The following is a 26,799-nucleotide window of genomic DNA, read 5'->3' on the forward strand; positions in this document are numbered from 1 at the left end:
CTACCTCTGCCCTAACTAGCCCTGATGGGAGGAAAGACTGCTCTTGGATTTGAACTTGGAGGAGGAAACTTCAAGCTAGCAACCAGAACCAGATAACTCTGAAGACCCCCCCAAAAAAACCAGCCCTGTTACTTCCTTGGGAAACTCCGCCTCCCCAGCCCCACCCCACACTAGTGGGCTGCTGGGGTTCTGGAGCCACCTGGGTCTGTGACCCAGTGGCTGTAGAAAAAGGCTGCCCTGGCTCAAAGCAGAAGAGCCCTGGAGGCGGAGCCTAATAAAGAGTGTGTAAATAAAGGTCAGGTGTCATAAAGGGTGGGGCGGGGTTCAGTTGCTAAGGCATGCCCTCTAAGGGGCTGCCATAATTCATTAACTCATGCTCAGGGCATACTGTGTGTGCCCCAACAGCCTGAGTTACTGTATCCGGAAAATTCATTAGCTCATGCTCAGGGCATACTGCATGTGCCCCAGCAGCCTGAGTTACTGTATCCTGAAAACCCTGTCAATGACCCATTTGTGCCTGTGGGTCACATGGCTCCTCTTCAACTGGCAGCCTTTGTGGCTACCAGTCCAGGCGACTCAGCCCCTGGAGAGGGCCCAGGACCTGGTCCAGCTGACCTCCAGCCTCCCTTGGCTCTCTGAGCCCTGGTCTTCTCACTCCTCGAATGCCCCACCTGAATCACCTGACGCGCTCACACTCCCGGCAGACCCCGGCAGCTTTGATGACCTGCGGTCTTCTGCTCCCTCTCAGATGCTGGCCTCACCTCAAGAGTCCACTGTGAGTTTTGTTCCTTTTCTGGACATGGATTCAGCTCAAGGGCTGCCCCCAGAGTCAGAACAGCTTGCTGCTCCGTACCAGTATTTCAATAGGTTTCCTCGACAACAAAGGCTACCAGAGGCCATTCCCGTGCTAGACAGGGATCAGGATCAGCCCCTAGTTCTGCCTCCTCGACTGGAAGGAAAGGTTCACCAGTCATTTGAAGCACTCGTTCTGCCTCTAGACAGTCAGAGTTCACAAGGAAACAAGTTGATTGTTTCACCCCTGATCCCCAAGAAAGATCTAGCTCGGCTTAGACGACTTCCTAAGGTTGGTGTAGGAACTCCAGACAAAGTGGCCAAGCTTCAGGGTCAAAATCAAGTTTTGCCGGCTGACAATGTGGTCTATCCTGGTGGTTTTCCTACGGAATCCCAGGAGAACCCAGGGGAACCTGCACAGCCTTCTGAGCAGGCTGAACCATCTCAATTCCTGCTGGAGGGCCAGACTCCAAATCCAGAGACTCAGGAGCCCATCCAATCCTCCTCCCCACAGCAAGAAGAACAAGCTCTGCCTCCACAGCCCATTGAAACTGATGAGCCTGCTTCAACCCCGCAAGAGGTCCCAGTTCCAGAACTACAGCAGCCCGAGGAAGAAGCATCTCCATGGCAGCAGGAGGCCCCAGCTCAGAATCCATTTGCTACTGCAGAAGTAGTAGGTCAGGCATCAGTGCATCACCATCTTCACACTCCATCCTCACCTCAGGTTGTAGCTCTCCAAGCAAACTTCCCCAGCGTCACACTGAAACCTGCAGACACGGAACTGACAGAAGCCTCAGAGGCCGGTGAGGAAGTTCAATCTACTCCAAGCACGGAGCAGGCTCCAGCGCAGCCTCTGGAGCATCCTGAGGAAGTGGGACTCCCCTCAACCCAACAACAGGCCCCAGTGCAGACTCCAGAATTCCCTGGGAAGGTGGAATCTTGGACTCAAGAGGGTCTAGCTCAGACTTCAGAGCTCCCTGAGGAGACAGTTCCAACATTAGGTCCGGATCAAAATCAACCTCCACTATCACCCAGTGTTTCAAATCAACCTTTAGACCTGGCACTTACCATTACTACAGAACCTACTACAGAGGCTGAGCATCCTACAGAACTGAGCAAGACTACAGCTCCATCTCCAAACCTGACTCCAGTCACAACTCAACATTTGGACCTGGGACTTACCATAACTCCAGAAACCAGTAGTATGGTGACTGAACCCTCTACAGACAAGCAGGAGACCTCAAGTCAACCTCCCAAGGAGGGTGTAACCCAATCTCCAACACATCAAGAGGTGACAGTTCCAACACTGGGTCATAATCAAGCTCAATTTCCAACATTGCCTACTAATATCACAGTTCAGCCTTTGGACACAATGCTTACCATAAATGCAAAGCATACCAGGAAGGCTGAACATTCTACAGCCCTAAAGAGGACTAAAGTACCTCCCGTGCACCATGAGGAGGTACTTTCACAACCAGACCAGGTTCAGGTGCAGCATCCAACCCTGACAGAAGTCACAGTTCAACCTTTTGATGTAGAACTTACCCTAACTCCAGAATCCATTGTGGAGGGTGAACCACTTCCAACCACCCAGGAGACTTCAGGGCAGCGTCCAGGGCCACAAAATGAAGCAGTCTATCAGCCTCCAGTTTATTATGAGATGGTAGTTCCAAAACCAAGTCAAGATCAAATTCCGCATCCAATGTCACCCAGTGCCACAGCTGAACCTTCAAAGCTAGAGCCAACCATAACTCAGGTACCCACTACACAGGATGGACATTCTACAGCCTTGAAGCCTATATCTCCTCCTCCTTATCCAATGTACCCTGAGGTGACATTTTCACCTCCAGTCCAGATTCAGACTCAGCATACAAACCTGCCTCAAGTCACAGTTAAGCCTCGGGACCTGGAAATTACCCAAACTCCACAACGTACTACAGAGGTTAAACCTTCTACTACCACGCAAATGACCCTAACTCCTTCTACAGAGCCACTAAAGGAGCTCGTACCTCAATCCCCAGGGGACAATGAGATGAAAGTTCCAACAGCAGGTCAGCATCAAGCTCAGCACCCACTATCACCCAGTGTCATAGCTCAGCCTTCCAAAATGGAGCTTACCAGAACTCTGATACCCACTACAAAAGCTGGCCACTCTCCATCCCTGAAGACTACAGATCTACATCCAAGCCAGGTTCAGACTCAGCACTCAACCCTAACTGAAGTCACAGATCAGCCCCTGAATGCGGCTGCCACCATAAATGTATGTGAGCTCTGTTCCTGCAGAAATGAGACACTTTCATGCACTGGCCTCAGCCCAGTGCAGAAGCTTCACAAAGTTTCTGTACCAGAGCCCAACAGCTACAACGGCACCTTCAGCATATTGTAAGAATCTCCCTTCCTCATAGTTCCCTACAGCCTGCCTGTCTCAGCAGCTTTTCCTCAAGAGCATCCTGAGCCCTCCTCAAGTCCCCACCTTATGTTGACTGTGTGTGTGTGTGTGTGTAGTTTTTTTTTTTTTTTGACAGGCAGAATTAGACAGTGAAAGAAAGAGAGACTAAGAGAAAGGTCTTCCTTTTTCCATTGGTTCACCCCCCCAAGTGGCCACTTTGCTTGTGAGCTTTCGTTATCCTCCTTCTCTTCTTAGTCTTGTGTGCCTTCTTCAGTCTCGTGTGATTGCCCTTACTCCTTTGCCTGATTATTTATGTATTGACATTCACCATATTATTACCTCATTGCTTTACTCCCATTCTTAAACACAACACTCATCCCAACTTATTAGAGATGATACAACAGTTTTAAGGATAGATTCTGGAGCCAGGTTGCCTGGCTTTGAACACAGGTCTCTCAGTGATTAGCTTTGTGACTTTGGAAAAGTTATTTAGCTTGGATTCAATCTCCTCATCTGTAAAGCTGGCTTAAAGAATTGTGCGATGGACGTAACAGAAAATAGAAACGGGTGACTCCACAGTCTTTCCCTGGATGACAGTGAGAATGATGGTGGTCTGTAAGGCAGAAGCACAGCAGTCAGAAAGAAGAGCCCGTTTGCAGGAGATGTGTTCGGTGTTAGGCACTTTTTATTGGTGAGCATAAAGTAACCCGAGTGGACATATCCACCAGACAGGTGAGCAGACAGGTATCTGTTTTATTGCTGCTCCTGCTTCCAGGAAAATGTGTACCTAAAACAAATAGGTTCATTGTTGCTGAGGACTGAGGACAGAGTGAAAGGTAAGCACTCACAGCAATTCAGAGTTGAAGCTAAATATAAGTCATTTAACAGCTTCTTGTAAACATGTGTCGATTATGAGTACCTTCCCACTTTTGAAAAAGTGCAAAGAATGTAGGATAAAATGTGAAAGTATGAACCCCCACAAACCCTCATCATCCCCTGGTCCTCACTCTATCACCCATAACCCAGGCTGTGTGTCTTTCCTTCCAACCTCCTCTCACTTTTTTCCCTATGGAGGTAATGCTTGGCTCCTGGCTCAGTGATCGGCACTTTTACCCTATGCTGTATTCCAAAAGGCTTTCCCACATCAGCACATTAGTCCCTCTGATTTTAAATTGTCTGTATCCATTCCGTACTTGGAAAGATTTCAGCAGAGGGTGCTTGGCCAAAGCACTGGTATTACCTGTCATAGGTTTTCATTATTCTTATTTGTGACAATACATTTTGCCCATTTTTTTCTTGAATTATTTATCCTTTTCTCACTGATTTATAGAAGTCACTTTAGACACCTGAGTTATTTTGGTGAAAATACTTAATATTCAAAGTGACTGTCTTTACTGTCAGAGATTGCACAGAGACGAAGTTAAGCTTCTGAGAGGATGCTTCATTGTTTGTCAGTGGCCCCACATTATTTGTTGAGTGAGCAAACCGGGAAGCAGAGAGCTATGGACCTTAAGAGCACTGGTATTTATTAGAAAGCTGATAATATTTCTGTATTTCAATACTCCCCCATGAGGGTGCCTCATTTTGTTCATTCTTTTCCAACCTATTTATGGATATGAACTGTGTTCCTTTACAGAAATTTCCAAGGAAACTCAATTTCTTTCATTGATGAAAATGTATGGAAAGCATACCATTGGGCTGAGACACTGTGAGTACACGCTCCCAAAACATGAATACAAAAAACTAACTGCATTGTAAGAGCTTTCTTGTTCTACTATTTTGAGGTCAGTATGTCAGAAAAAGTATTCCCCTCTCCATGTCACAATCAACATCTGTTGATTATAATTCTATGGTTGTTTTAACAAGGCATAGAATTTGAAATAAGAATCATTTATCAGTAATACTGATTATATTCTTAGTAGATAAAAAGTGATAGGGATAGTGAAGACCTTCATTGTGTCCTAACTCCCTACCTATGAGGGAATAATCACTGCTCTGAGTTTGGCATATATCCTTCCAAAAACTTACCTACAAACATATTTACATAGAGCATAATAGGTTTGTTGTGTGGTTTCTTTTTTTTTAACCTAAATAGTAACATCCCGCAACTTGGCTCTTTCACTTCATGGTTTCTCCTGGATTTCTTTCCCTTCTAGTACTCAGTCAGTTATCCTATTCATTTAACTCCTACATGAAATTCTATAGTATGGATGGCCATTTCACAGTTTACTTAATAATCCCGCTATTGATGGATTTTGGATTATGTCCACTTCTCATGTATTGCTTCAAGGAAAATCCTTGTGCACACTTGTGAACATGGACAAGCATTTTGCAAAATAGAAGTCTAGAAAGAAAATGGGGAGGCTAGTGCTGTGGCAGAGCGGGAAAAGCCTCCACCTGCCATGCCAGCATCCCATATGGGCACTGGTTTGAGCCCTGGCTGCTCCACTTCTGATCCAGATCTCTGATATGGCCTGGGAAAGCAGTGGAAGATTGCCCAAGTGCTTGGGCCCCTGCACCCATGTGGGAGACCTTGAAGAAGCTCCTGGCTCCTTGCTTTGAATCAGCACAGCTCCGGCAGTTGTGGCCAACTGGGGAGTGAGCCAGTGGACTGAAGATCTCTCTCTCTCTCTCTCTCTGCCTCTCCTTCTCTCTGTGTGTAACTTGACTTTCAAATAAATAAATAAATCTCAAAAAAAAATGAAAATAGATGGAGACTACAGAAATAGGAAATTTTAATCGCCCTCAGAAAAGCTGTGCACACTTACTTACACTCCAGCTAACAGAAAATAAGAACATTCATTTCCCTTCATCCTTTTTAAAAAGATGTATTTGTTTACTTGAAATATGAGAGTTGAGGGAAGGGGGAGATGGAGCGAGAGCAAATGAGAGAGTGAGAGAAAGAGAGAATCTTCAATCCACTGCTTTATCCCCAAATGCCCAAAACAGCCATGGCTGGGCCAGGCCAAAGCTAAGATCTAATACTTGATTCTGGGTCTCCCACAAGGATGGCGAGGAATCAAGCACTTGGACCATCATCTGCTGCCTCCTAGGTGCACTAGCAGGCATGTGGCTCAGAAGCAGAGGGCCCAAAACTTTAACCAAGCTCTCCAATATGGAATTTGCGCTTCTCAAGTGAGGGCTTAGCCTGCTATGCCCCAACACTGACTCTTCAAGCCTTCACCTTTTCACCTCGGGATGCTCTGTATTTTGCTAATGTGACAGGCAAATAAAAGGGTTCCCAGCTGAATTTGGATTTCTCTGATTACTCATAAATTTAAATGTCTTTATATACTTATTGAATATCTATGTTTCGTTGAGGTTTTGTCCACTGTCCATTTGTTGAATTATCTTTTCCTTACTGATTTTTGAAAGGAATCAGTTTAGACTCCCAATTTTGGGGGAAAATACTTAACATTAAAAGTAATTAACTAAAAATAAAAATCTATCATGTCACCTCAGACAGTGAACTAGAAATTTTGAAGTGCTGAGTGTAACATAATAATAATAATAATAAAAAGAATTAACTGACATTTTTCACAACAGTTTGCGGGTTATATCACTGGGACAACTTGTATAGACATCATAAATTATTTCTGAATACAAACAAGACATATAACAGACAAAGGAGAAGGGTTATGATCACTTTAAGATAAATTTTCCCAGGGCCTGTGCAGTGGTGCAGTGGTGCAGTGGGCTAAGCTGCTACTTGTGGCGCCGGATTCCTCTACGGGTACCAGTTCTAGTCCCAGCTGCTCCACTTTAAATCCAACTCTCTGCTATGGCCTGAGAATGCAGTAGAGGATGGCCCAAGCACTTAGGTCTGTGCACCCATGTAGGAGACCCCAAAGAGGCTCATGGATCCTGGCTCCTGGCTTCCAATTGGCCCAGCTACAGCCATTGCAGCCATTTGGGGAGTGAACCAGTGGATAGAAGACCTTTCTGTCTCTCCTCTCCATCTGTAATTATAACTCTCAAACAAATAAATAAAATCTTTTTTAAAAAAGATAAAAGTTTCCCCTTAGCCTACTATCTCATTTCTGATGGGAAAATGCTAGAATCAGGCAGTTGTGACTTTTAATTTATGATATTTCTTAAATACAATACACAGTTTATATTTATTTTGGTTATGCTTCGTTTGAAGATGTCCCAAACTTGTAAGAAAAATCAAAGTCAGGGCTGGCACTGTGGCATAGCAGGTAAAGCCACCACTCGCAGTGCCAGCATCCCATATGGGTGCCAATTTGAGTCTCAGCTGCTCCACTTCTGATCCAGCTCTTTGCTATGGCCTGGGAAAGTAGTGGAAGATGGCCCAAGTCCTTGGGCCCCTGCACCCACATATGGGAAGACCTGGAGGAAGCTCCTGGCTCCTCATTAGCACAGCTCCGGCCATTGTGGCCAATTTTGGAGTGAACCAGCGGATGGACGACCTACCTCTCCCCTCTCCCCTCTCCCCTCTCCCCTTTCCCCTGTCCTCTCTCCTTTCTCCCTTCTCCCCTCTCCTTCTCTCTGTGTGTAACTCTTTCAAATAAATAAATAAATCTTTAGAAAAAGAAAAAATCAAAGTCATCTGACACAAAACTAAATAACACTAGTTTCCTCTGAAGAGTGAAGAAGGGAGTTGGAAAGGCTAAGGGATAAAGGGAAGGGGAAGAAAATTTAATTTTTATTTGAGAGGCAAAGGCAGCATGCTATAATACACTGTTCACTCCCCAGATGCCTGTAGTGGTGAGACTGGGTCAGTCAAACTCAGGAACCTCAAACTCAGTCTTGTTCTCCTATATGGATGGCAGGGATTTAAATACTCAGCTATCATTACTGCCTCCCAGGTCAACCTTAACTTGTAGCCCTGGCATACCTCAAACATGGGGCTTTGGTACTAGAGTTTGGGGGAAAAACAGAAGGAAATGGCAGTTTTGCCAATCTTGGTGCCTCCCAGTGTTAGGTTCTAACAGGGACATTGTGACCCACAGAGCAGACATTACATTTATGATTTGGTGGGAAGGATGGGTAGGTGTATAGAGATGGACAAAAAAGGGAGAGTGGGAAAAATGGTTTAAATTAAAATACAACAGACATCACCACCCTAAAAGTAAATTAAAATCAGGATATTTAAACAGCACCATTATCCTCTACATACGGAGTTATTCCTATGAAGCACACAGCTGCAGTTAGTTGTCATTTTGATTCAGAAGTACCTCTTTCATTTTCCAGAATCCTCAGTGAAAATAACTTGACTGAATTACATAAGGACTCATTTGAAGGCCTGCTATCGCTCCAACACTTGTAAGTCATTTAATCATATTTATTTATGAGATTTTAGTTATATTATCTAGGAAATAAATATGGGTCCCAGCTAGATAATCCCTAAGGTTTCTTCTGGAAGTCTACACTGTAGGGTCTCATATCTCTAATGTGGAATACCTATTATGTGCTTTGTGTTTTAAAATTATATAAACAAGAAGCAGAAAAAACTTCACTTTTAGAGGAAAGTGGTAATATCTGATTAGTTACTGATAACCATATGGACCCTGTTTTATAAATATTCATATACTGATTGATTATATTTGTGTTTAATTTACAAGCAATGGATGAAATAGGATCCAAGGTCTGTCTTCATACAGGTCCTAAGTTAAGAATGAGTTTTACATTTATAAAGGACTGTAAAGAAAAACAAAGAAACAAGAAAATGCAACAGAGACAATATGTGGCCCACCAAGTCTCAAACATTTATCATCTGGCCTTTACAAACAAGGTTTGAACAAGTTGGCTTAATACAACAAAGGGAAGAAAACAGAAACCAACAACATTAATTTGAATGCCATCAACTGAAAGTTGTTAAATGATCTAATCTTGAATAAGTTAATCTTTAGCCATTAAGTGACTTGCTAAACAGGTAAATTATATAAACAATATTATCAAGAATACTAAGCTACCAAGGGAACAGATTTGGCATTCATGATTTCAATTAAGGAACTATTATACCCATGCTGGAAATAGATAATTAAAACAATGGCTACATAGTATTGGGAAGTGTACATCATTAATCCTTATTGGGCTAATTACTGGGCCTCTTTAGCAAATAGATTCTTGTCTCAAAAGTACAAGGCTTAAGGAACATAGCATGTGATACTGAAAACATTTCTTTGAATGATCAGAACTTCTAGGCCAAAGAGGACAACCACATCTGCATGGTTCCTCTGAGCACCTTTGCCATCTGGGCTCTGGAACCTTGCAAACATGTTTGGAGAAAAACAAATGAGACTACTGCCGGTAGAATAGGCCCTTCATGGTTTCTGCTGGAAAATCCCTTGTAGCCTAATTAGTTTATGCTAGCATATGTATTCACATCACTTTCAAAATGCCAATCAATTGTTTAAAGCTGAAAGAGAAAGCCAAACACTTTGTCTAGTACTGGAGACACATAAATGAGTAAGACAGGATCCACCTTCCCAGGAGCTCACAATCTTGCAGGGGAAACAAATACACAAGCTCAAACCAAGACCCAACAAGCGCTATGTAGCTGACAGAATGCTGCGGAGGGGCCAGGGAATAATAAAACCACATTGCTTTTTAAAAATTCACTTTTCCTTCTTCTACCTACTCAACCATTCATTTATTTCAGAAACACCTGAGTTTATTTCCATGAGTCAGTTTGAAACATAGTGGGCAATGTAGATGAGCAAGGCCAAATCCATGCTTTCAAGAAGTTTATGTTCTGGGGAAATGGAAGGCACAAGTAACGATATGAAAAGAAATGGATATAGAGTCCAGACGAAGGAGAAGAGACTTTGGGCTGGGTCAGGGATGATGTTACTGGGAGCAACGCCAGTTGAACAGGACTTCCAAGGGGGCAGTGTGCATCATCAAGCAGACATCTTGGAGAGAATATCGTGGGAGAAAGGGAAAACATGGGAGCTTCTGAGGAATGCCATGGGTATCCATAGGGAAGCAGGGAAAGCTGGAGACTGAAGCCATGTCTTCCAGGCCTTTGAATGCTGAGCAAGAGTCACCATGGGGAACCATGCTGTCACAGCAGTGCTCTAAAACAGACTTGAGCTTGCATCAGTTCCCTGGGGCTCTGAACCCTACCCCACAGTTACTGCCTGAGTCAGTCTAGAACAGGGCTGAGAATCTGCATTTCATAAGCACCTAGGTGATGCTGGAATTGGAGAGTCACTTAGGGCAAGTCCCACTGGTGACTGTGGGTGGGACAGGTGAGAGAAGGAGATTCTAGAGATTGAGCCACCAACAGATGAGTTGCAGGTGAAAAGTGAGGGTCAAATTGTAATCAGTGGAAGTTAGAGAGTCCTCTACCACCAAGAGTATTTTCAAGTGAGAATCCAGTGTCGTGCTGTTTTCTGACATTTCTATCATGGCTTTCATGGAATATCAAGCAACAGGCAACAAATAAATTTCCTCTAGTATGACAGAAAGTGTAATTCTGAATCAGTTCAAAATCATGAATTAATTAGAGCACCAATTTCCTTTCCAATGGTTTGAAAGGGCATCTTTTTTTCTGGTATTGAATGAAGTTAGAAAAATAGGACTAAACCAGGAAAGGTGTGAAAATGTGAGTGTTCTTTTGAATACTAGACATTAAAAATGGAGATGACAGCTTTGCTCCTTGTTTCAAATGGATGAAGACTATGAAAGTTCATCTAATCAATTCTCCCTCTCTCAGGGAAGTTTACCACCACAATCTATCAAGATCTATAGTTGTGTATGTCATTTATGAAGGTTCTAACAGTGAGACTATTAGGAGAGGTTATAAGAAGGGTTAATATCTCCAGAAGGTCAAATACAAGTCCAAAGCTTTACAGTTTAGGTAAAAACTGAATATCAGACATTATCAAATGCAAATTTTATTACCCCACTGACTACATAGGTAATAGCTAACCAAGGCAATGTTTTCCTTTCCTAGAGATTTATCCTGCAATAAAATAGAGTTTATCGAAAGACGTGCATTTGAGTCACTCCCTTTTCTGCAGTCTGTGTAAGTTACAATCTCATCACAATTGGAATTTTAATAAATCTTCACTGTTCACCTTGAAATAGGGTTAAGCTTCTACTTTACATTTGTAGTAGAAGGTTACTAAAATTCTGTGACAGGTCCTTTCCCTCTCTAGCAGAGATGCTATCAGATACAAAGGTCAGAGTGAATCCCACAGAGCAGTGCTTCTCAGCCAACAGGAGTTTGCATTTAGGTAACATTTTACAGCCCTGCACGTGCTGCTGGCACCCAGTGGGCCAAGGCCAGCCTGCTGTTAAGCCACCTACTATGGACAGCACAAACCTCCACTAGAAAAGCATTATCGAATCCAAAATGTCAATAGCATTCAAGTTGTGAAACTGTTCCAGAGAAATAAAGATCACGCAGTACAAGTATGTCGTGTGTAATATGAAAATGATACGATGAAATTTATTGTAAATGTCCAAGTATAATTCAGAACCAAATCTTCCAGTACCTGTAAATTCTTTAGTGTGTAGATAAAATGTGGAAGTATTGTTTCATCTATAAAAATTAGAATCCCTCCTGAGAGAAGAGTATTCTTAAAATATATCTTTTTTCTTATTCATTCTCTTTGATTGTGTCTTTTATTGTAGAAATCTTGGTTGCAATTTACTGACAGAACTGAGCTTTGGGACATTTCAGGCGTGGCATGGAATGCAGTTTTTGCACAGTGTGTAAGTGAAATAGATGATGAACACATATTTTAAAACCATTTATGTGTAAAAATTGTATATAGTTATGGTTATCTGGGTATTAAGCCCTGTATATAAACTCTGCAAAGGAGGTCTTAATTTCCATTTTTTTTTTCAAAAATCTAACACCAAGTACTCTGGGAGAAAAACATTCTTGTGCTTTCTCAGGGTAACCTGCTTTTAAGTCATAATGCAAAAATAATTCCTGGGACCCAGCCAAAGGGCACATCTCTCCCCATCACCCAGATCATGAGCTTTTTCCAAAATGTATTTAGCTCTCGATTTATAAATTATCTGTGGATACTAAGAACCTTTGAAATAGGAAGAAGTGGTGTATATGTTAAACTGTAGGCATGGAAAGCCAAGATATCATGGAAAAGAAAAAAAGAAGAAGACCTAAATGAAAGATCTCTGCGAGTGAGATCCCAGTGGAAAGAACGGGGCCATCAAAGAAGGAGGTACCTTTCTCTGAAGGGAGGAAAGAACTTCCTCTTTGACTATGACCCTATTGGAATAAGATCAAAGTCAGCGAACTCTAAAGGCTTCTATAGCCTTGGCAACTCATGACTAGAGCCTAGGGAGATTACTGACGCCATAAACAAGAGTGTCAAATTGTTAAGTCAGCAACAGGAGTCACTGTGTACTTACATCTCATGTGGGATCTGTCCTTAATGTGTTGTCTAATGTGCAGTGATGCTATAACTAGTACTGAAACAGTATTTTTACTCTTTGTGTTTCTGTGTGGGTACAAACTGATGAAATCTTACTAAGTATATGCAGAATCGATATTCTGTATATAAAGATAATTGGAAATGAAAAAAAAACCCTGGTGTTAAATTGGAAATGGCATAGAAAATTAATTAATTTTTAAAAAAATATTATGTAGGATCTCTGTCTTTAATGTGCTGTACACTCTTATTTAATGCTATAACTAGTACTCCAACAGTATTTTTTTCACTTTGTGTTGCTATATGGGGGCAAACTGTTGAAATCTTTACTTAATATATACTAAACTGATCTTCTGCATATAAAGAGAATTGAAAATGAATCTTGATGTGAATGGAAGGGGAGAGGGAGCGGGAAAGGGGAGGGTTGCGGGTGGGAGGGAAGTTATGGGAGGGGGGAAGCCATTGTAATCCATAAGCTGTACTTTGAAAATTTATATTCATTAAATAAAAGTTTAATAAATGAAAAAAGACAATAAATAATAAATGTTGGAAAGGAAAAAAAACTGTAGTGTAAAAAAAATAAGAAAATACACTGCTCTAGCCTAATCCCACATGTTCTGTCCTGACTAAACTGCAACAGAAAGTGAGTTTTATTCCCTTTCAGCTCTATAATTCTGTGATGTTCAATGGCCTGAGGGAATTATAGATTCAAGATAAAGATTCTCCACTAAACCTGACATTGAAAGACTATCCACCTGTTCTGTGGTTCAGAATCCCTGTCAAACACAATTCATTTTGGTTATGATGGAAGGTTTTAGGATGTGTTGGGGATGGACCAACAGTGCCTGCAGATATTTAGGAAGAACACTGAGAGTCTGTTTTTCCTTCACCCACACACCGGGGAGCTGGTTCCTGGAGCCCCCACACCAAGTGGTTTTGGTAGCATCAGTAAAAATGGCCTCAACATATATCTTTCCATTAGAGTCCCTCCTAAGGGGCCGAGTTCCACTACAGTTTTCTGTAGACAACATAGGGAGAAAATCTGTGGAATCACAGTGGATGAAAAGTAATGAATTCATTTAATAATATTCACTGAGTGCCAGGTCCACCAAGTGCCAGGTGCTGTATTAAGTGCTGAGGGTACAAATTGGAATGGGACAGAAGTTTTGCCTCCAAGAGACTTTCATGCCAGCAGCAGGAAGTTGGACATTGATGGGAAAATGAGTGACAGCCATGCTAGCATCTGCACAGCAAGGCCAGAGAGGAGCTGAAACAGTAGGAGCACAGAGTTAGGGATGGTGCACAGTGGACGAGGCACCTGTTCATTTATCTCAAGATTCTGTGTCCATCTTAAGCAAAAGAAAAAAAGCATTTGCTTCATGGTGATGCAAAACCCAGAGCTAGCTGGTATTGGAAACAAATTCTCTTATCATACAATCTGAACATATCTAACTCGTGGTTACTTCAAAAATGGGCATAATGGCTGTAATACACCAAGTGTGTGTTGAGAGCTGGTCTCCTTTATTTGGGGACATATTCTTTTATTAGACAAAGCTAATCTGCTTCAAGGAAACTTTTGCTATCCTGAGATGAAAGCCTACTGCCTCTCTTCTCAAAGGCCCATTGCTCCAGGAAGACACCAGTAATCTTGTGCCCAAAGACTAGGGTTTTTAAAGTGAAAACAATCCTGTTCACTGCATTACAGAGTCCAGAAAAGAGTTCCAGCAGAGCTGGATTCATCATGAACTGCAGCCTAAGCTTCAAGGCTTTACGCTTGCACGTGCTCCTTCCAAGGTCCTGGGAGGGGCTGGAGCAATTTTTATATTCATAATTTTGCATGTTTCATTATAAGGGATTCCCCAAATTAGGTAAGGCTCAGGCTCAGCAAAATTTGCATTCACCCTTAGTTTGCACGTACTACATGCAGTCCAGTAAATAGTCTTCTGAATGAAGCCTCTGTGTAAAAACAGCAGTGTGGTAGGATCAGTCTATTGTGAATATGAAATCCACCTCAAAGACATGCCAAGAGCTTACCAGTGACATAACACTCTTTGAATAGTAATACTCATCAATCTTTCAGCTGAAAACAGAAATGAAATATATTATGGAAAATCAGCAGTAATTGATAATTCTAAACATTAAGTATACTTTATTTCTTCTGCTTCATTCATGTACATTAAGTCTTAAACCAATGGCTTCTTTCTAAAAATTGTTTTAGGCACTTCATTGTTTCTCACAATACAAGTTTCATAGTTTAGTAATGGAAGAACTCTAGGGTGTAGAGAGCTGCAGCCTTATCCAGACAGAGCACATCCACATGCTCACTCGTCTGTTACTCACAAGCACTGTGGGTAACTAGGAGGAGAGTCCAGGCTTTCTCCCTCCTCGGGTATTCGCCCCACTGTTGACACGGTAGGTGAGCCGGGTGTGGTCGTACACTGAAGGTCAGCCATGGGCATCGCTTCCTTCAGGCAAGCTGTGGATGCACCTGCATTTGCACACTGCTGGCACGGTCATCCCTCTGTGGTGTGTCCTGGAATCCAAACAGCATCTCCCCAAACTCAGAGAGAGGCATAAACCTTACAGATGAAGAGAACAGGTCTGCTCTTTGGGGTGTTTTGTAAGGGTTCGCAAGTTTTCACATTGTCACTTCCTGCAACTATTACACTTTTCTTCTCATAGTCTTTTCGTCTGCACCACATTCTCATCTGTGTAACAAGAGGTCTTCTTTTCTCTTAAGGTAATTCTTCCTCTGCCCCATACACTTCTCTTAAAGTATTCTCTTCATTGGCTTTAGTTTTTTTTTTCTTTTACTTTTTTCTTTAAGATTCATTCATTTATTTGAAAGTCAGAGGCAAGACTGGTGCTGTGGCACAGCAGGTTAATGACTTGGCCTGAAGTGCCAGTATCCCATATGGGTGCTGGTCTGAGACCTGGATGCTCCACTTCCCATCCAGCTCCCTGTATGGCCTGGGAAAGCAGTGGAAGATGGCCCAAGTCCTTGGGCCCCTGCACCTCTCTCCCTCTCTCTACCTATTCTCTCTCTGTGTAACTCTGACCTTCAAATAAATAAATCAAGGAAGGAAAGAAGGAAGGAAGGAAGGAAGGCATTACAGAGAGGTGATAAGGGGGGTCTTCCATCCACTGGTTTACTCCCCAAATGGCCAGAATAACTGGAGCTGAGCTAGCTGATCCAAAGCCAGGAGCCAGGAGCTTATTCCAGGTCTCCCACATGGGTGCAGGGGCCCAAGGACTTGGGCCATCTTCCACTGATTTTCCAGGCCATAGCAGAGAGCTGGATCAGAAGTGGAGGAATGGGGACTCAAACCAACATCCCATATGGGATGCTGGCACTGCAGGCGGTACATTTACCTGCTACACCACAGCGCTGGCCCCCACCATATACATCTTTAATTCCTCCTTTTATTAGGTTATTACATTTTAGGCACTATACTAAGTACTTACACAAGTGAGATAACATGAAGACCGCACAACAGTGCTTGGAAAATGGTACATGATTATACAGGTGCTTCCATCTTCCCAACAACTCTTGCCATTTAGAAATGATAACCCCTATTGTGTGGGTGAGGGAGGTTAAACTGAGTAACTTGGTTACTTAGTTCATGCTGTTAATAAGTGATACAACTACTTAGGAACTTTGTGAGAAATTGTCTGTGCAGCTCTTTGTTCCCTGGTGAACAAGAGCTGAAGGAGGGCAACTTCGCCTTTTTGTGCATTGTATCTTTTTTTTAAAAGATTTATTTATTTATTTGAAAGTCATAGTTACACACGGAGTGAAGGAGAGGCAGATAGAGAGAGAGAGAGAGAGAGAGACCTTCCATCTGATGGTTCACTCCCTAGCTGGCCACAATGGTGGGAGGCATGCTGATCTGAAGCCAGGAGCCAGGAGATACTTCCGGATCTCCCACACAGATGCAGGGGCCCAAGGACTTGGGCCACCTTCTACTGCTTTCCCAGGACATAGTAGAGAGCTGGATCAGAAGTAGAGCATCCAGGACTTGAACCGGTACCCATATGAGATGCTGGCACTGCAGGCAGTGGCTTCCCACTATGCCACAGCATTGGCACTGTGCATTGTATCTTGAAGTTGACTTCTGCAATGAACAGGGCTCTCAGAGCAGAGAGTTCCATCTCCCTCTGGAATTCCACATTTTCAGTGTTCAAGGCCATGCCGCCTCTCGGCTTTCCTAGGTCTCCAGTCCTCGCTCTTGAACTTAACCCTTACATCGCCTGGTGAGGTAAATGCCACAAAGAAAGACTCAGAGATTTCCTTACCCAGTCACTTGCTGCTTCATTGTAGGGCCCTTGCTTCTTCCCTTGTTCCTCACACAGAGTCTTCTTCAAGACTCTTCTATTCTCAGAACTTTGATTAAAATTCAAGCAATTTCAGACTCCTCAGACTTTGCTCCTGAGAAAGGTTTATGTGATGGAGTCAGAGGTCTTCTACTGAGAAGCTTCACAGCTCATGGGGTAAAGGAAAAGGAGTCTATGTCCTCAGGCACGACAGACACCCTGGACCAAGGACAAGGCCACTCTGCTTATTTCCTCTGCCTCCTTTCTCTGAGAAGCAAGGATTCCCTGCATACCTTGGGATTCTAGCATACAGACTGTGTTTTCACGGCCCCATCTGTACATTCTTCAGTTAAAGCTGTGAGGATTTCAGCATATCCAGGTCAGAAGTTCTTCTGTTTCCTCAGTTAATACAAAAGAAATGTAGCCCATCTGCTGGGTCTGTGTAAACGAGTTTAGAGGAGAAATTGGCAGTAAAGAGATGTTCTACTTACTTTGTGAGCCAGTTTACTCTGTCCCATTGTTCTACATCAAAAAGCTAAAGCAAAAATATGTTTTCTATTCTAATAAGGTAAATTTTACATGATCATTTAGAACAAATATTTCTTACACTTGGACTCTGATTTGCAGGGGCTATAAAAAAGCTGCCACATTTTACTCCCACAAGCATATCAAAAAGACAATGGAGTAAGATTCAATAGACCATCAATTATAAAGTGAAGGAACTGGGCCAGAAATGGTGGAATCCATATGAACCTCAAAACATAATGTGGCTGGTGCCGTGGAACAATAGATTAATCCTCTGCCTGTGGCGCTGGTACCCCTGGTTCTAGTCCCATTTGGGGTGCCAGATTCTGTCCCGGTTGCTCCTCTTCCAATCCAGCTCTCTGCAGTGGCCTGGGAGTGCAGTGGAGGATGGCGCAGGTCCTTGGGCCCTGCACCTGCATGGGAGACCAGGAGGAAGCACCTGGCTCCTGGCTTCGGATCGGCACAACGTGTCCACCATAGGGGCCACTTGGGGGGTGAACCAATGGAAGGAACCTTTCTCTCTGTCTCTCTCTAACTCTGCCTGTCAAAAAAAAAAAACATAATGGTCCATGGTAAAGAGCATCTGTAGAGTCCACCTAGAGCTGTTGAGACAGTTCCTGCTCAGTCTCTCCACTGCCCATGCATAACCCTAATGAAGAAATGAATGCTCTGCAATGGGAGGAAGAGGTAGGAGAGTAGAGAGTGGCCTTGTAGTGTGACTTCACTGGAGACAAATGCAAGGCCCCTATGTCAACTGCAGAAGGGCTGCCTCATTAAAAGGAAAGGCTGAGCCATTTGGTACAAGGCCATGGGTGCTGCTAAGGAAGAGTGAAGCAGTGGAGAACAACAAACATGGCCAAATAGTCTGGGCTACTTAATGCTCTACCATCATTCTTCACAGCTTGGGGAAAGGGTGCCAAGGGGAGATGCAGAGGCCAAGGAGCCTTCTTGCACAAGGCTCCCTCGTGATCTCACAGAATAAAGAACAAAACAGAAGATAGTCAAAATCCAGTCTGAGAAACCTTGCTTTGCCAATCACGTGATACATTTTTCATCTAGCATCCTTACTGAATATTAAATAATTGAGTTGAACAAGTTCATAATACTAAAAATATCTGGGAGAACACAGTTGAATGGGGGAGATCACTGGCAAGACAATACATGGCTCTTGAACTCACCACTGACCCTGAACTTGATCACAGAAGAATCAGATGTTTCATTCTTTTCCCAGATAGCAGCATGTCTGGTTTTCTGGCACCTGTGCTTTATCTATTACAATATGGTTCTGTTTCAAAACTGAAATAGAATCCACTTATCATAAAATGCATACAATCCAGTGGTGTCCAGTATAGTCATTCACAAGGCTCTACAATAATCTCCATTATCTGATTCTGTCACCAGAGAGAAGTCATGTGGGGTTCTTGTCTTCATGCAAGAAAGAATTCAGGCGTGAGAGAGCAAAGTAGCAAGGTTTCACTGGGGACAGGGCATCTGTCAGAATGGAAGGGACAGAGAGAGTGTGCCCAGTCACTCGGACCAGGGGAAAGCAAGGTGGTGTGTTTGAGCAGAGAGAATACACCTGGCAGGCCAGGCGGGCAGCTCAGTGGAGAGCAGAGAGCTGAGCGTGCAGTCTTTGTCTAGACTGGGGCTTATAAGGAAAATGGGGTCCAGGTTTTTCCTTCCCCTCCTCCTTCTCCTCCCCTAGGACAAATGGTTTATTAAATGTTAATCAGGAAATGCCTCCCCAGGTTTGCTGGACAGAGGGGCTTGCCCCTCGGGTGCCTGTCTGATGTTTATCAGGCCAGATGCTAAGGAGAGAGCATTCCCATGGCGGAAGGGCTGGGACCATCTGGAAGATCATCAGGGTCTGGGCAGGACTTTGAAGTGAGGATGCTGGGTTCCTGCAGATGCCGGCTTCCTCAGATCCTTCTCTCTCTCTCTCTCTCTCTCTCGCTCTCTCTCGCTCTCTCTCACTCTCACACACACACAAAGAGAGAGAGAGAGAGAGAGAGAGAGAGGCTAATTTCTAGCTTCCTACCTAACAATTTCAGAACATTTTTATCACCCCAGAAAGAAACACTGTGCCAGTTAGAAATCACTCCCCAGTTTTCTTCCCCATTCCTGGCCTAGGAAACCATTAATTTGCTTCCTGTCCCTATGGGTTTGCCTATTCTGAACATTTTATACAAATGCATCATACAGTATTGCAGCCTTTTGCATCTGACTTCACATGATATAGATCTATTCAGATTTGTTAATTTGAAGTCAGGTTCAGCAGTTTGTATCCTAAGAACGTGTCCATTCCATCCATGTTTCCTAATTCACTGGCATATAGTCCTCAGTTTTCCTTTTATCTTTTTGATGTCTATAAAGTCAATAGTAATGTCCCCGTTCATTCCTGATTTTAATAATTTTATTGGTCAGTCTAACTTAAGTGTGTTGATCTTTTCAATAAGCCAATTTTTATTATATTGACTTTTCTCTATTGTTTTTCTATATTTCCGCTCTGAACCTTATTCCATTCATTTTTGCTTTGCTTGTTTATTTGGGAGGAAGTTTGGGTACAGACATGAGACTTATAAACATTTGAATTTACATATATAAACTTCCCTCTGAGCACTGCTCCAGCTGCATCATGTAAGTATTGAAATCTTCTGTGTTCACTTTCATTCCTACCAAAATAGTTTCTGGTTTCCTTTGTGATTTCTTCTTTGAACCACCGGTTATTCATGGGTGCTGATTTCCACTTATATGTGAACTTCCCAGATGTTTTTCTGCTTAGATTTCTAATTTCTAATTTCATTCTACTTTAGTTGAAAACATACTCTGTATGATTTCAGTGCTTTTAAATGTATTGAGATAGGTCTTGTGATGTAACATATGATCTTCCTAGAGAATGTTCTGTTTACACTAGAAGAGAATACATCTTTAGCATTTTTATGCTGATATTGCTGGGAATTGCTCTGTAGAAGTCTGGTACATCTAGATGGTTTATATTCATTCAAGTTTTCTTTTTTAAAAATATTTTATTTATTTATTTGAGGGAGTACAGAGCGAGGGAGAAACAGAGAGAAAGGTCTTCCACCCACCGGTTCACTACCCAAATAGCCACAACAGCCAGAGCTGAACCCATCCAAAGCCAGGAATCAGAAGCTTCCTCTGGGTCTTCCCACACAGGTACAGGGGCTTGCTTTCCCAGGCCATAGCAGAGAGCTGGATGGGAAAAGGAACGGCCGGGACACAAACCAGCACCCATCTGGGGTGCCGCTGCCACAGCTCCCAGCCCACTCCCTAAATGCCTGTACTGGCCAGGGTTGGATTAGGCAAAAGCCAGGAGCTGGCAACTCAGTCCATGTCTACCCAACATGGGCAACTGGAAACTAACCACTTCAGCCACCACTTGCTGCCTCCCAAGGTCCACACTTGCAGGAAGCTGTAATTAGGAGCAAAGCTCAGACTCCTTTGCAAACACTCTAATACAGGATGCAGGCAACCCAAACAGTGGTTGAACCACTAGACCAAATGGCCATCCCCCTTTTTTCTACAATATATTCAAGTTATTTCCTTAGTGGTTGTCCTAGAAATTATAATTAACATATTAGTTTTACATTTTTCTTCAGATTACTATCAAAATAACTTCAATAGCATACAGAAACTTTGCTTTTCTAAAGCTCCATTCTTCCCCTACCTTTATACTGCTATCTAATTTAATAACTGTAAATTTACAAAGTTCAACTTTTGCATTGTTTTGGCTTTCCCCCTCCCCAACCTCCCTCCCTCCCACAGCCATCCCATCTTCCACTCCCTCTCCCATCCCGCTCTTCATCAAGTTTCATTTTCAATTATCTCTATATACAGAAGATCAACTTAGTATATACTAAGCAAAGATCTCAACAGACTGCACCCACACAACCACACAAGATATAGAGTACTGCTCGACTAGTAGTTTTATCGTTAACTCTCATAGTACAACACATTAAGGACAGAGATCCTGCATGGGGAGCATGTGCACAGTGACTCCCATTGTTGATTTAACAACTGACACTCTTATTTATGACGTCAGTAATCACCCGAGGCTCTTGCCATGAGCTGTCAAGGCTATAGAAGCCTCTTGAGATCACCAGCTCTGAACTTACTTAGTCAAGGCCATATCACAGTGGAGGTTCCTTCCTCCCTTCAGCGAAAGGTGCCTCCTTCTTTGATGGCCCATTCTTTCTGCTGGGATCTTGCTCACCCAGATCTTTCATTCAGGTCATTTTCGCCACAGTGTCTTGGCTTTCCATGCCTGTGAGACTCTCATGGGCCTTTTAGCCAGATCTGAATGCCCCAAGGGTTGATTCTGAGGCTAGAGTGCTGTTTAGGGCATTTGCTATTCTATGAGTCTGCTGTGTGTCCTGCTTCCCCCACCAGATCACTCTCCCTTTGAATTTTATCCTTCATTATTTGCAGACACTGGTCTTTTTTTGTGAAATCTCTTCGATACTTACCCTATCTTTTTGATCAATTATGTACTTAAACTTATCACTTTAACAAGTGAGATGGCATTGGTACATGCCTCCTTGATAAGACTGAATTGGAATCCCCTGGCACATTTCTAGCTCTACCATTGGAGGTAAGTCCGAGTGAGCATGTGCCGACCTGTACATCTCCTCCCTCTCTTATTCCCACTCTTATATTTAACAGAGATCACTTTTCTGTTCATTTTGAATGCCTAAGAATAATTGTGTATTAATTACAGAGTTCAACCATATACTGCTTTTAACAATAAAGTTTGAGAATGTGGAATTAAAACATATTAGAAGTCCATGCATTTGAGGAGTCTTCAAAAGTTTACAGAAATGTGTATTACGGAAAAACTATGCAATTCTTGGTTGATATTTCTTCCCTGCAGCACACTGAATGTGCCATCTCACTGCCTTGGGGCCTCTATTGTTTCTGATGAAACATCAGCTATTAATCTTATTGACGATACCTAGTAGATGATGTTATTTTCTCTTGCTGCTTTCAAGATGTTCTGTGTTTGGCTTCTAATAGTTTTATTATGATATGTCTATATGTGAAATTCTTTCAGTTTATCCTACTTAAGAATTCCTTGAACTTCTTGCATATATAGATCCATAATTTTATTAAGTTTAGGAAGTTTGAGGCCACCATTTTTTTTTTGACAGGCAGAGTTAGACAATGAGAGAGAGAGACAGAGAGAAAGGTCTTTCTTTAACGTTGGTTCACCCTCTAATGGCCGCTGTGACCGGCGTGCTGTGGCTGGAGCACGACGCTGATCTGAAGCCAGGAGCCAGGTGCTTCTCCTGGTCTCCCATGCGGGTGCAGGGCCCAAGGACTTGGGCCATCCTCCACTGCTCTCCTGGGCCACAGCAGAGAGCTGGACTGGAAGAGTGGCAACCAGGACAGAATCCAGCACCCCGACTGGGACTAGAACCCAGGATGCCAGCGCCGCAGGTGGAGGATTAGCCTATTGAGCTGCAGCGCCGGCCTAGGCCACCATTTCTTCAAATATTCTTTCTCCTGTTTTCTCCTTCTGAAATTAGTAAGCTTGATGGTGTCCTACGCTCTAGGATTCCATCTGTCTTTCTTCTTTCTTCCTTCTTTCTGTTCCTTCAACTCAACAATCTCAATTTGTTATCAAGTTCCTGATTCTTTCTTCTGCTTAGTCAGATCTGCCACTGACACTCACTGGTGAATTTTCCATATTAATTACTATGTTTTTCAACTCCTCAATTTCTATTTGGCTCCTTTTTATAATTTCTGTGGTTTTTTTATTTAAAAAGCATACAAAGATGGTGATCTTCCACCCACTGTTATACTCCCCAACTATCTCCATCATGTGGGGCTGGGGCAGGCTGAAACAGGAAATGGGGAACTCAGTCCAAGTCTCCTATGTGGGTGGCATTACCGGCTTCCTCCAATACTCTGCATTAGCAGGAAGCTGAAGTTGTGAGTGGAATCAGAACTTGAACCCGGGCACTCTGCTATGGGAGCAGATGTCCCAAGCAGCATCTTGACTGCTGCACCAATCAGCTGTTCCTCTTTTTTAAGTAATTTCCATATTTAATATGGTCTATTTGATGAGGCATTGTTTTCATTAGTTCTTTACTAAACAAAACTAAATGGTTTCCTTTCTATTTTTCTCAACCAGGGTGTCCTCATCATCACTTCCATTTTAACATTAGTTTGAAAGTAGTGACTGACAGAGAGGTCTCCCATCTGCTGGTTCATTCCCTAAATGCCTGCAAAATCAGAGCTGGGCCAGGCCAAAGCCAAAAGCTTGGAAAACCATCTGGGTCTCCCACATGGCTGGCAAGGGCTCCCATACTTGAGGCAGAATCTGCTGTCTCCCAGCACGTGAATCAGCAGGAGGCTGAAATCAGAAGCCAGGTAGGATGTGGACATCCCAAGTGACAGCTTACCCACTGCACCACAACACCCACCTCTGAACTTATTTTAAATAACTGAATCAAATCTTTATCTAGTGAGTCCAATGTCTGGGTTTCCTCAGGGATAGTTTTTTGCTGAAACTGGCATTTCCCCTGAGTATGAGCCATATTTTGTTTCCTTCTTGCTCTCATAAAAAAAAATGGACATTTTAAATGATGTAGCAATTCCAAAAATTAGGTTCCTGTCTCCACAGTTTGGTGTTACTAATGCTTGTTGTAGCAGATGCTGTTATCTAACCACTTTTCTGAACCAATGCTATAAAGTTTGTATTACTTATTGTTTGTGGCCATTGAAGTCTCTACTTGGTTAGCCTGGGGGTCAGGACTGAATAGAGAATTCCCTACAAGTCTGGAATCAACAAATCTCCCAGCTTCTGTCAAAGAGCTCCATGTACACGTTGTACTGTGTCCTTTCTGTTCTTAACCAGGCAGTCCAGGGCTGTATTAGCTTTCACTTCCCGCATGCACAGAACCTCAGGATCAGCCAGTTATAACGAAGTCAGGGCCTCTTTAGGTCTTTCCTGGCAATGCTTATAAATAAGGCCTTCCAAATTCACAGGAATACATTCCACCATCTTCCAGTGTCCTGAGGGTATACTGCGGTGTTTCAAAGTTCTAATGAATATCTTATTCCTTAGCTTCTCACGTTAAGCTTTTTGATTGGACTATTTTTTGGTCCCAACTGCTATCCAGTGTCTCACACAGCTTCCATGGTGAAGCACTTGCCTGTAGTTATTTCCCAAAAACAGCCTCTGAGAGAGGCTTTTAACACTAATCAGCCCTCAGATAAACTAAAGACACAGCAGTCAAGCCAGTCTCCCTCACTCTCTCTGATGCTGGGCATACAGGCTATTTTTTTTTTGGAGAGTTTGAGGTTTTTTTGTTGTTGTTGCTCATTTTACACATACTTCTCTTTTCTCCTTATTATTCCTGATTTGGTTCAAATGTAGACAAAATAACTTAGACTAAGTCAAACATTATCCAACATTCATGTGATTACATATGACTTTGAGTATGCAAGTAATACATCTCATAATTTAAAAAAAATTTGAGAAGCAACAAATTAAAAATAAAATTCATCCACAATCCAAAAACCTAAACCCAAATATTACTAAGACATCAGTCTATTCCTAAAGCAGATGTTTCTTTTTTAACTTTTATTTAATAAATATACATTTCCAATGTACAACTTCTGGATTATAGTGGCTTTTTCCCCCCATAACCTCCCTCCCACCTGCAACCATCCCATCTCCCATTCCCTTTCTCATCCCATTCTTCATCAAGATTCATTCTCAATTATCTTTATATACAGAAGATCAACTTAGTATATACTAAGTAAAGATTTCAGCAGTTTGCACCCACACAGAAACACAAAGTATTAAGTACTGTTTGAGTACTAGTTATACCATTAATTCACACAGTACAACACATTAAGGACAGAGATCCTACATGGGGAGTAAGTACACAGTGATTCCTGTTGTTGATTTAACAATTGACACTCTTATTTATGACGTCAGTAATCACCTGAGGCTCTTGTCATAAGCTGCCAAGGCTATTTTTAAGGCTACCACTGAGCTTGCCAGGGAAGAACTGTCTAGGGCAAGTTAAATACACGAAACCCACACAAATCTCACTATTCTTACAGAAAGTCAGCCAATTTTCTTGAATAAATGCCCCACAGGTTGCTGCAAGCCTTTGGTTAAATTTCCAGAATTATGAAAAACTTGATTCTGACCACTTTTACCATTTTGCTGTTCCTTTTATGAAGGGATAAATTTTCAAATGTTCTCACTCCACTGTTTACATAGGTTTCCACTGATGTCACCTACAACATGGTTTTAAATCTCTAGTCTCAATGACTCTGAGCTAAATATTTAATCATGGGATATGATTAGAGAAAAGGAATAAAAAGAGAAACTAATTTTCATGAGAGCTATCCTGAAAAGGTTGATGAAATTTTCAAAGTACTTCTATATTTAGTCATCTCAAGCTTCAGATTAAAGTAACAAATATTTGGAACCCCTTTTCTTCACACATATTAGACACAGTCTGGCGGCAGGACTGAGTTCAAGCTCCAGCTTTGCTTCTTTTCTTTTTTTTTAATTTCTTTTTTTTAACTTTTATTTAATGAATATAAATTTCCAGTGTACAGCTTATGGATAACAATGGCTTCCCCCTCCCATAACTTCCCTCCCACCCGCAACCCTCCCCTCTCCCGCTCCCTCTCCCCTTCCATTTGCATCAAGATTCATTTTCAATTCTCTTTATATACAGAAGATCAATTTAGTATAAAGATTTCAACAGTTTGCACCCACATAGAAACACAAAGTGAAACACACTGTTTGAGTACTAGTTATAGCATCAAATCAAAATGTACAGCACATTAAGGACAGAGATCCCACATGAGGAGCAAGTGCACAGAGGCTCCTGTTGTTGACCCAACAAATTGACACTCTAGTTTATGGCGCCAGTAACCACCCTAGGCTGTCGTCATGAGTTGCCAAGGCTATGGAAGCCTTCCAAGTTCGCCGACTCTGATCATATTTAGACAAGGTCATAAAAGACAGAGTGAGGATAGTAACCAATGATCCTAAGAGTGGCATTTACCAGGTCTGAACAATTATACAGCATTAAGTGGGGAAGAGGACCATCAGTACACACAGGTTGGGAGTAGAGCCATTGGTGGTAGAGTAGAGGTTATGATTACAAAGGAACGAGGCCCAAGTGCGCTAGACGGGGTCTAGAACAAAGGACAGAGTCATTATTAGAGGAGCTAAGAAAGGTGCTGTCTAAGCTACAATTAAGTTTTCTGATTGAGAGGCAAATAGAACCTGATAGAAGGGGCTTGATAATAATCTGGTGGGCTTTAGGCCTTGTAAGTTAAGAGGCCCAGACCTATCTATCTCTTCACATGGGGTATATCCTAAGGGAGGTGTGAACCTCCTAGGGGAAG

General features: G+C 42.6%; 1 protein-coding gene across 1 annotated transcript in view; it reads left to right on the forward strand.

Annotated features, from left to right (window-relative positions):
* The first annotated feature begins 457 nt into the window (after positions 1–457).
* Positions 458–26,799, forward strand: part of LOC133746896 (leucine-rich repeat-containing protein 37A3-like) — a 40,614-nt gene continuing 14,272 nt past the window's right edge. Inside the window, exons 1-5 of the mRNA XM_062175133.1 lie at positions 458–3,174; positions 4,818–4,889; positions 8,396–8,467; positions 11,106–11,177; positions 11,789–11,869. Coding sequence (XP_062031117.1) covers positions 458–3,174; positions 4,818–4,889; positions 8,396–8,467; positions 11,106–11,177; positions 11,789–11,869 — 3,014 coding nt within the window. The remainder of the gene's footprint in view (positions 3,175–4,817; positions 4,890–8,395; positions 8,468–11,105; positions 11,178–11,788; positions 11,870–26,799) is intronic.

The sequence above is a fragment of the Lepus europaeus genome, chromosome 18, assembly GCF_033115175.1.
Source record: "Lepus europaeus isolate LE1 chromosome 18, mLepTim1.pri, whole genome shotgun sequence".
Lineage (NCBI taxonomy): Eukaryota > Metazoa > Chordata > Mammalia > Lagomorpha > Leporidae > Lepus > Lepus europaeus.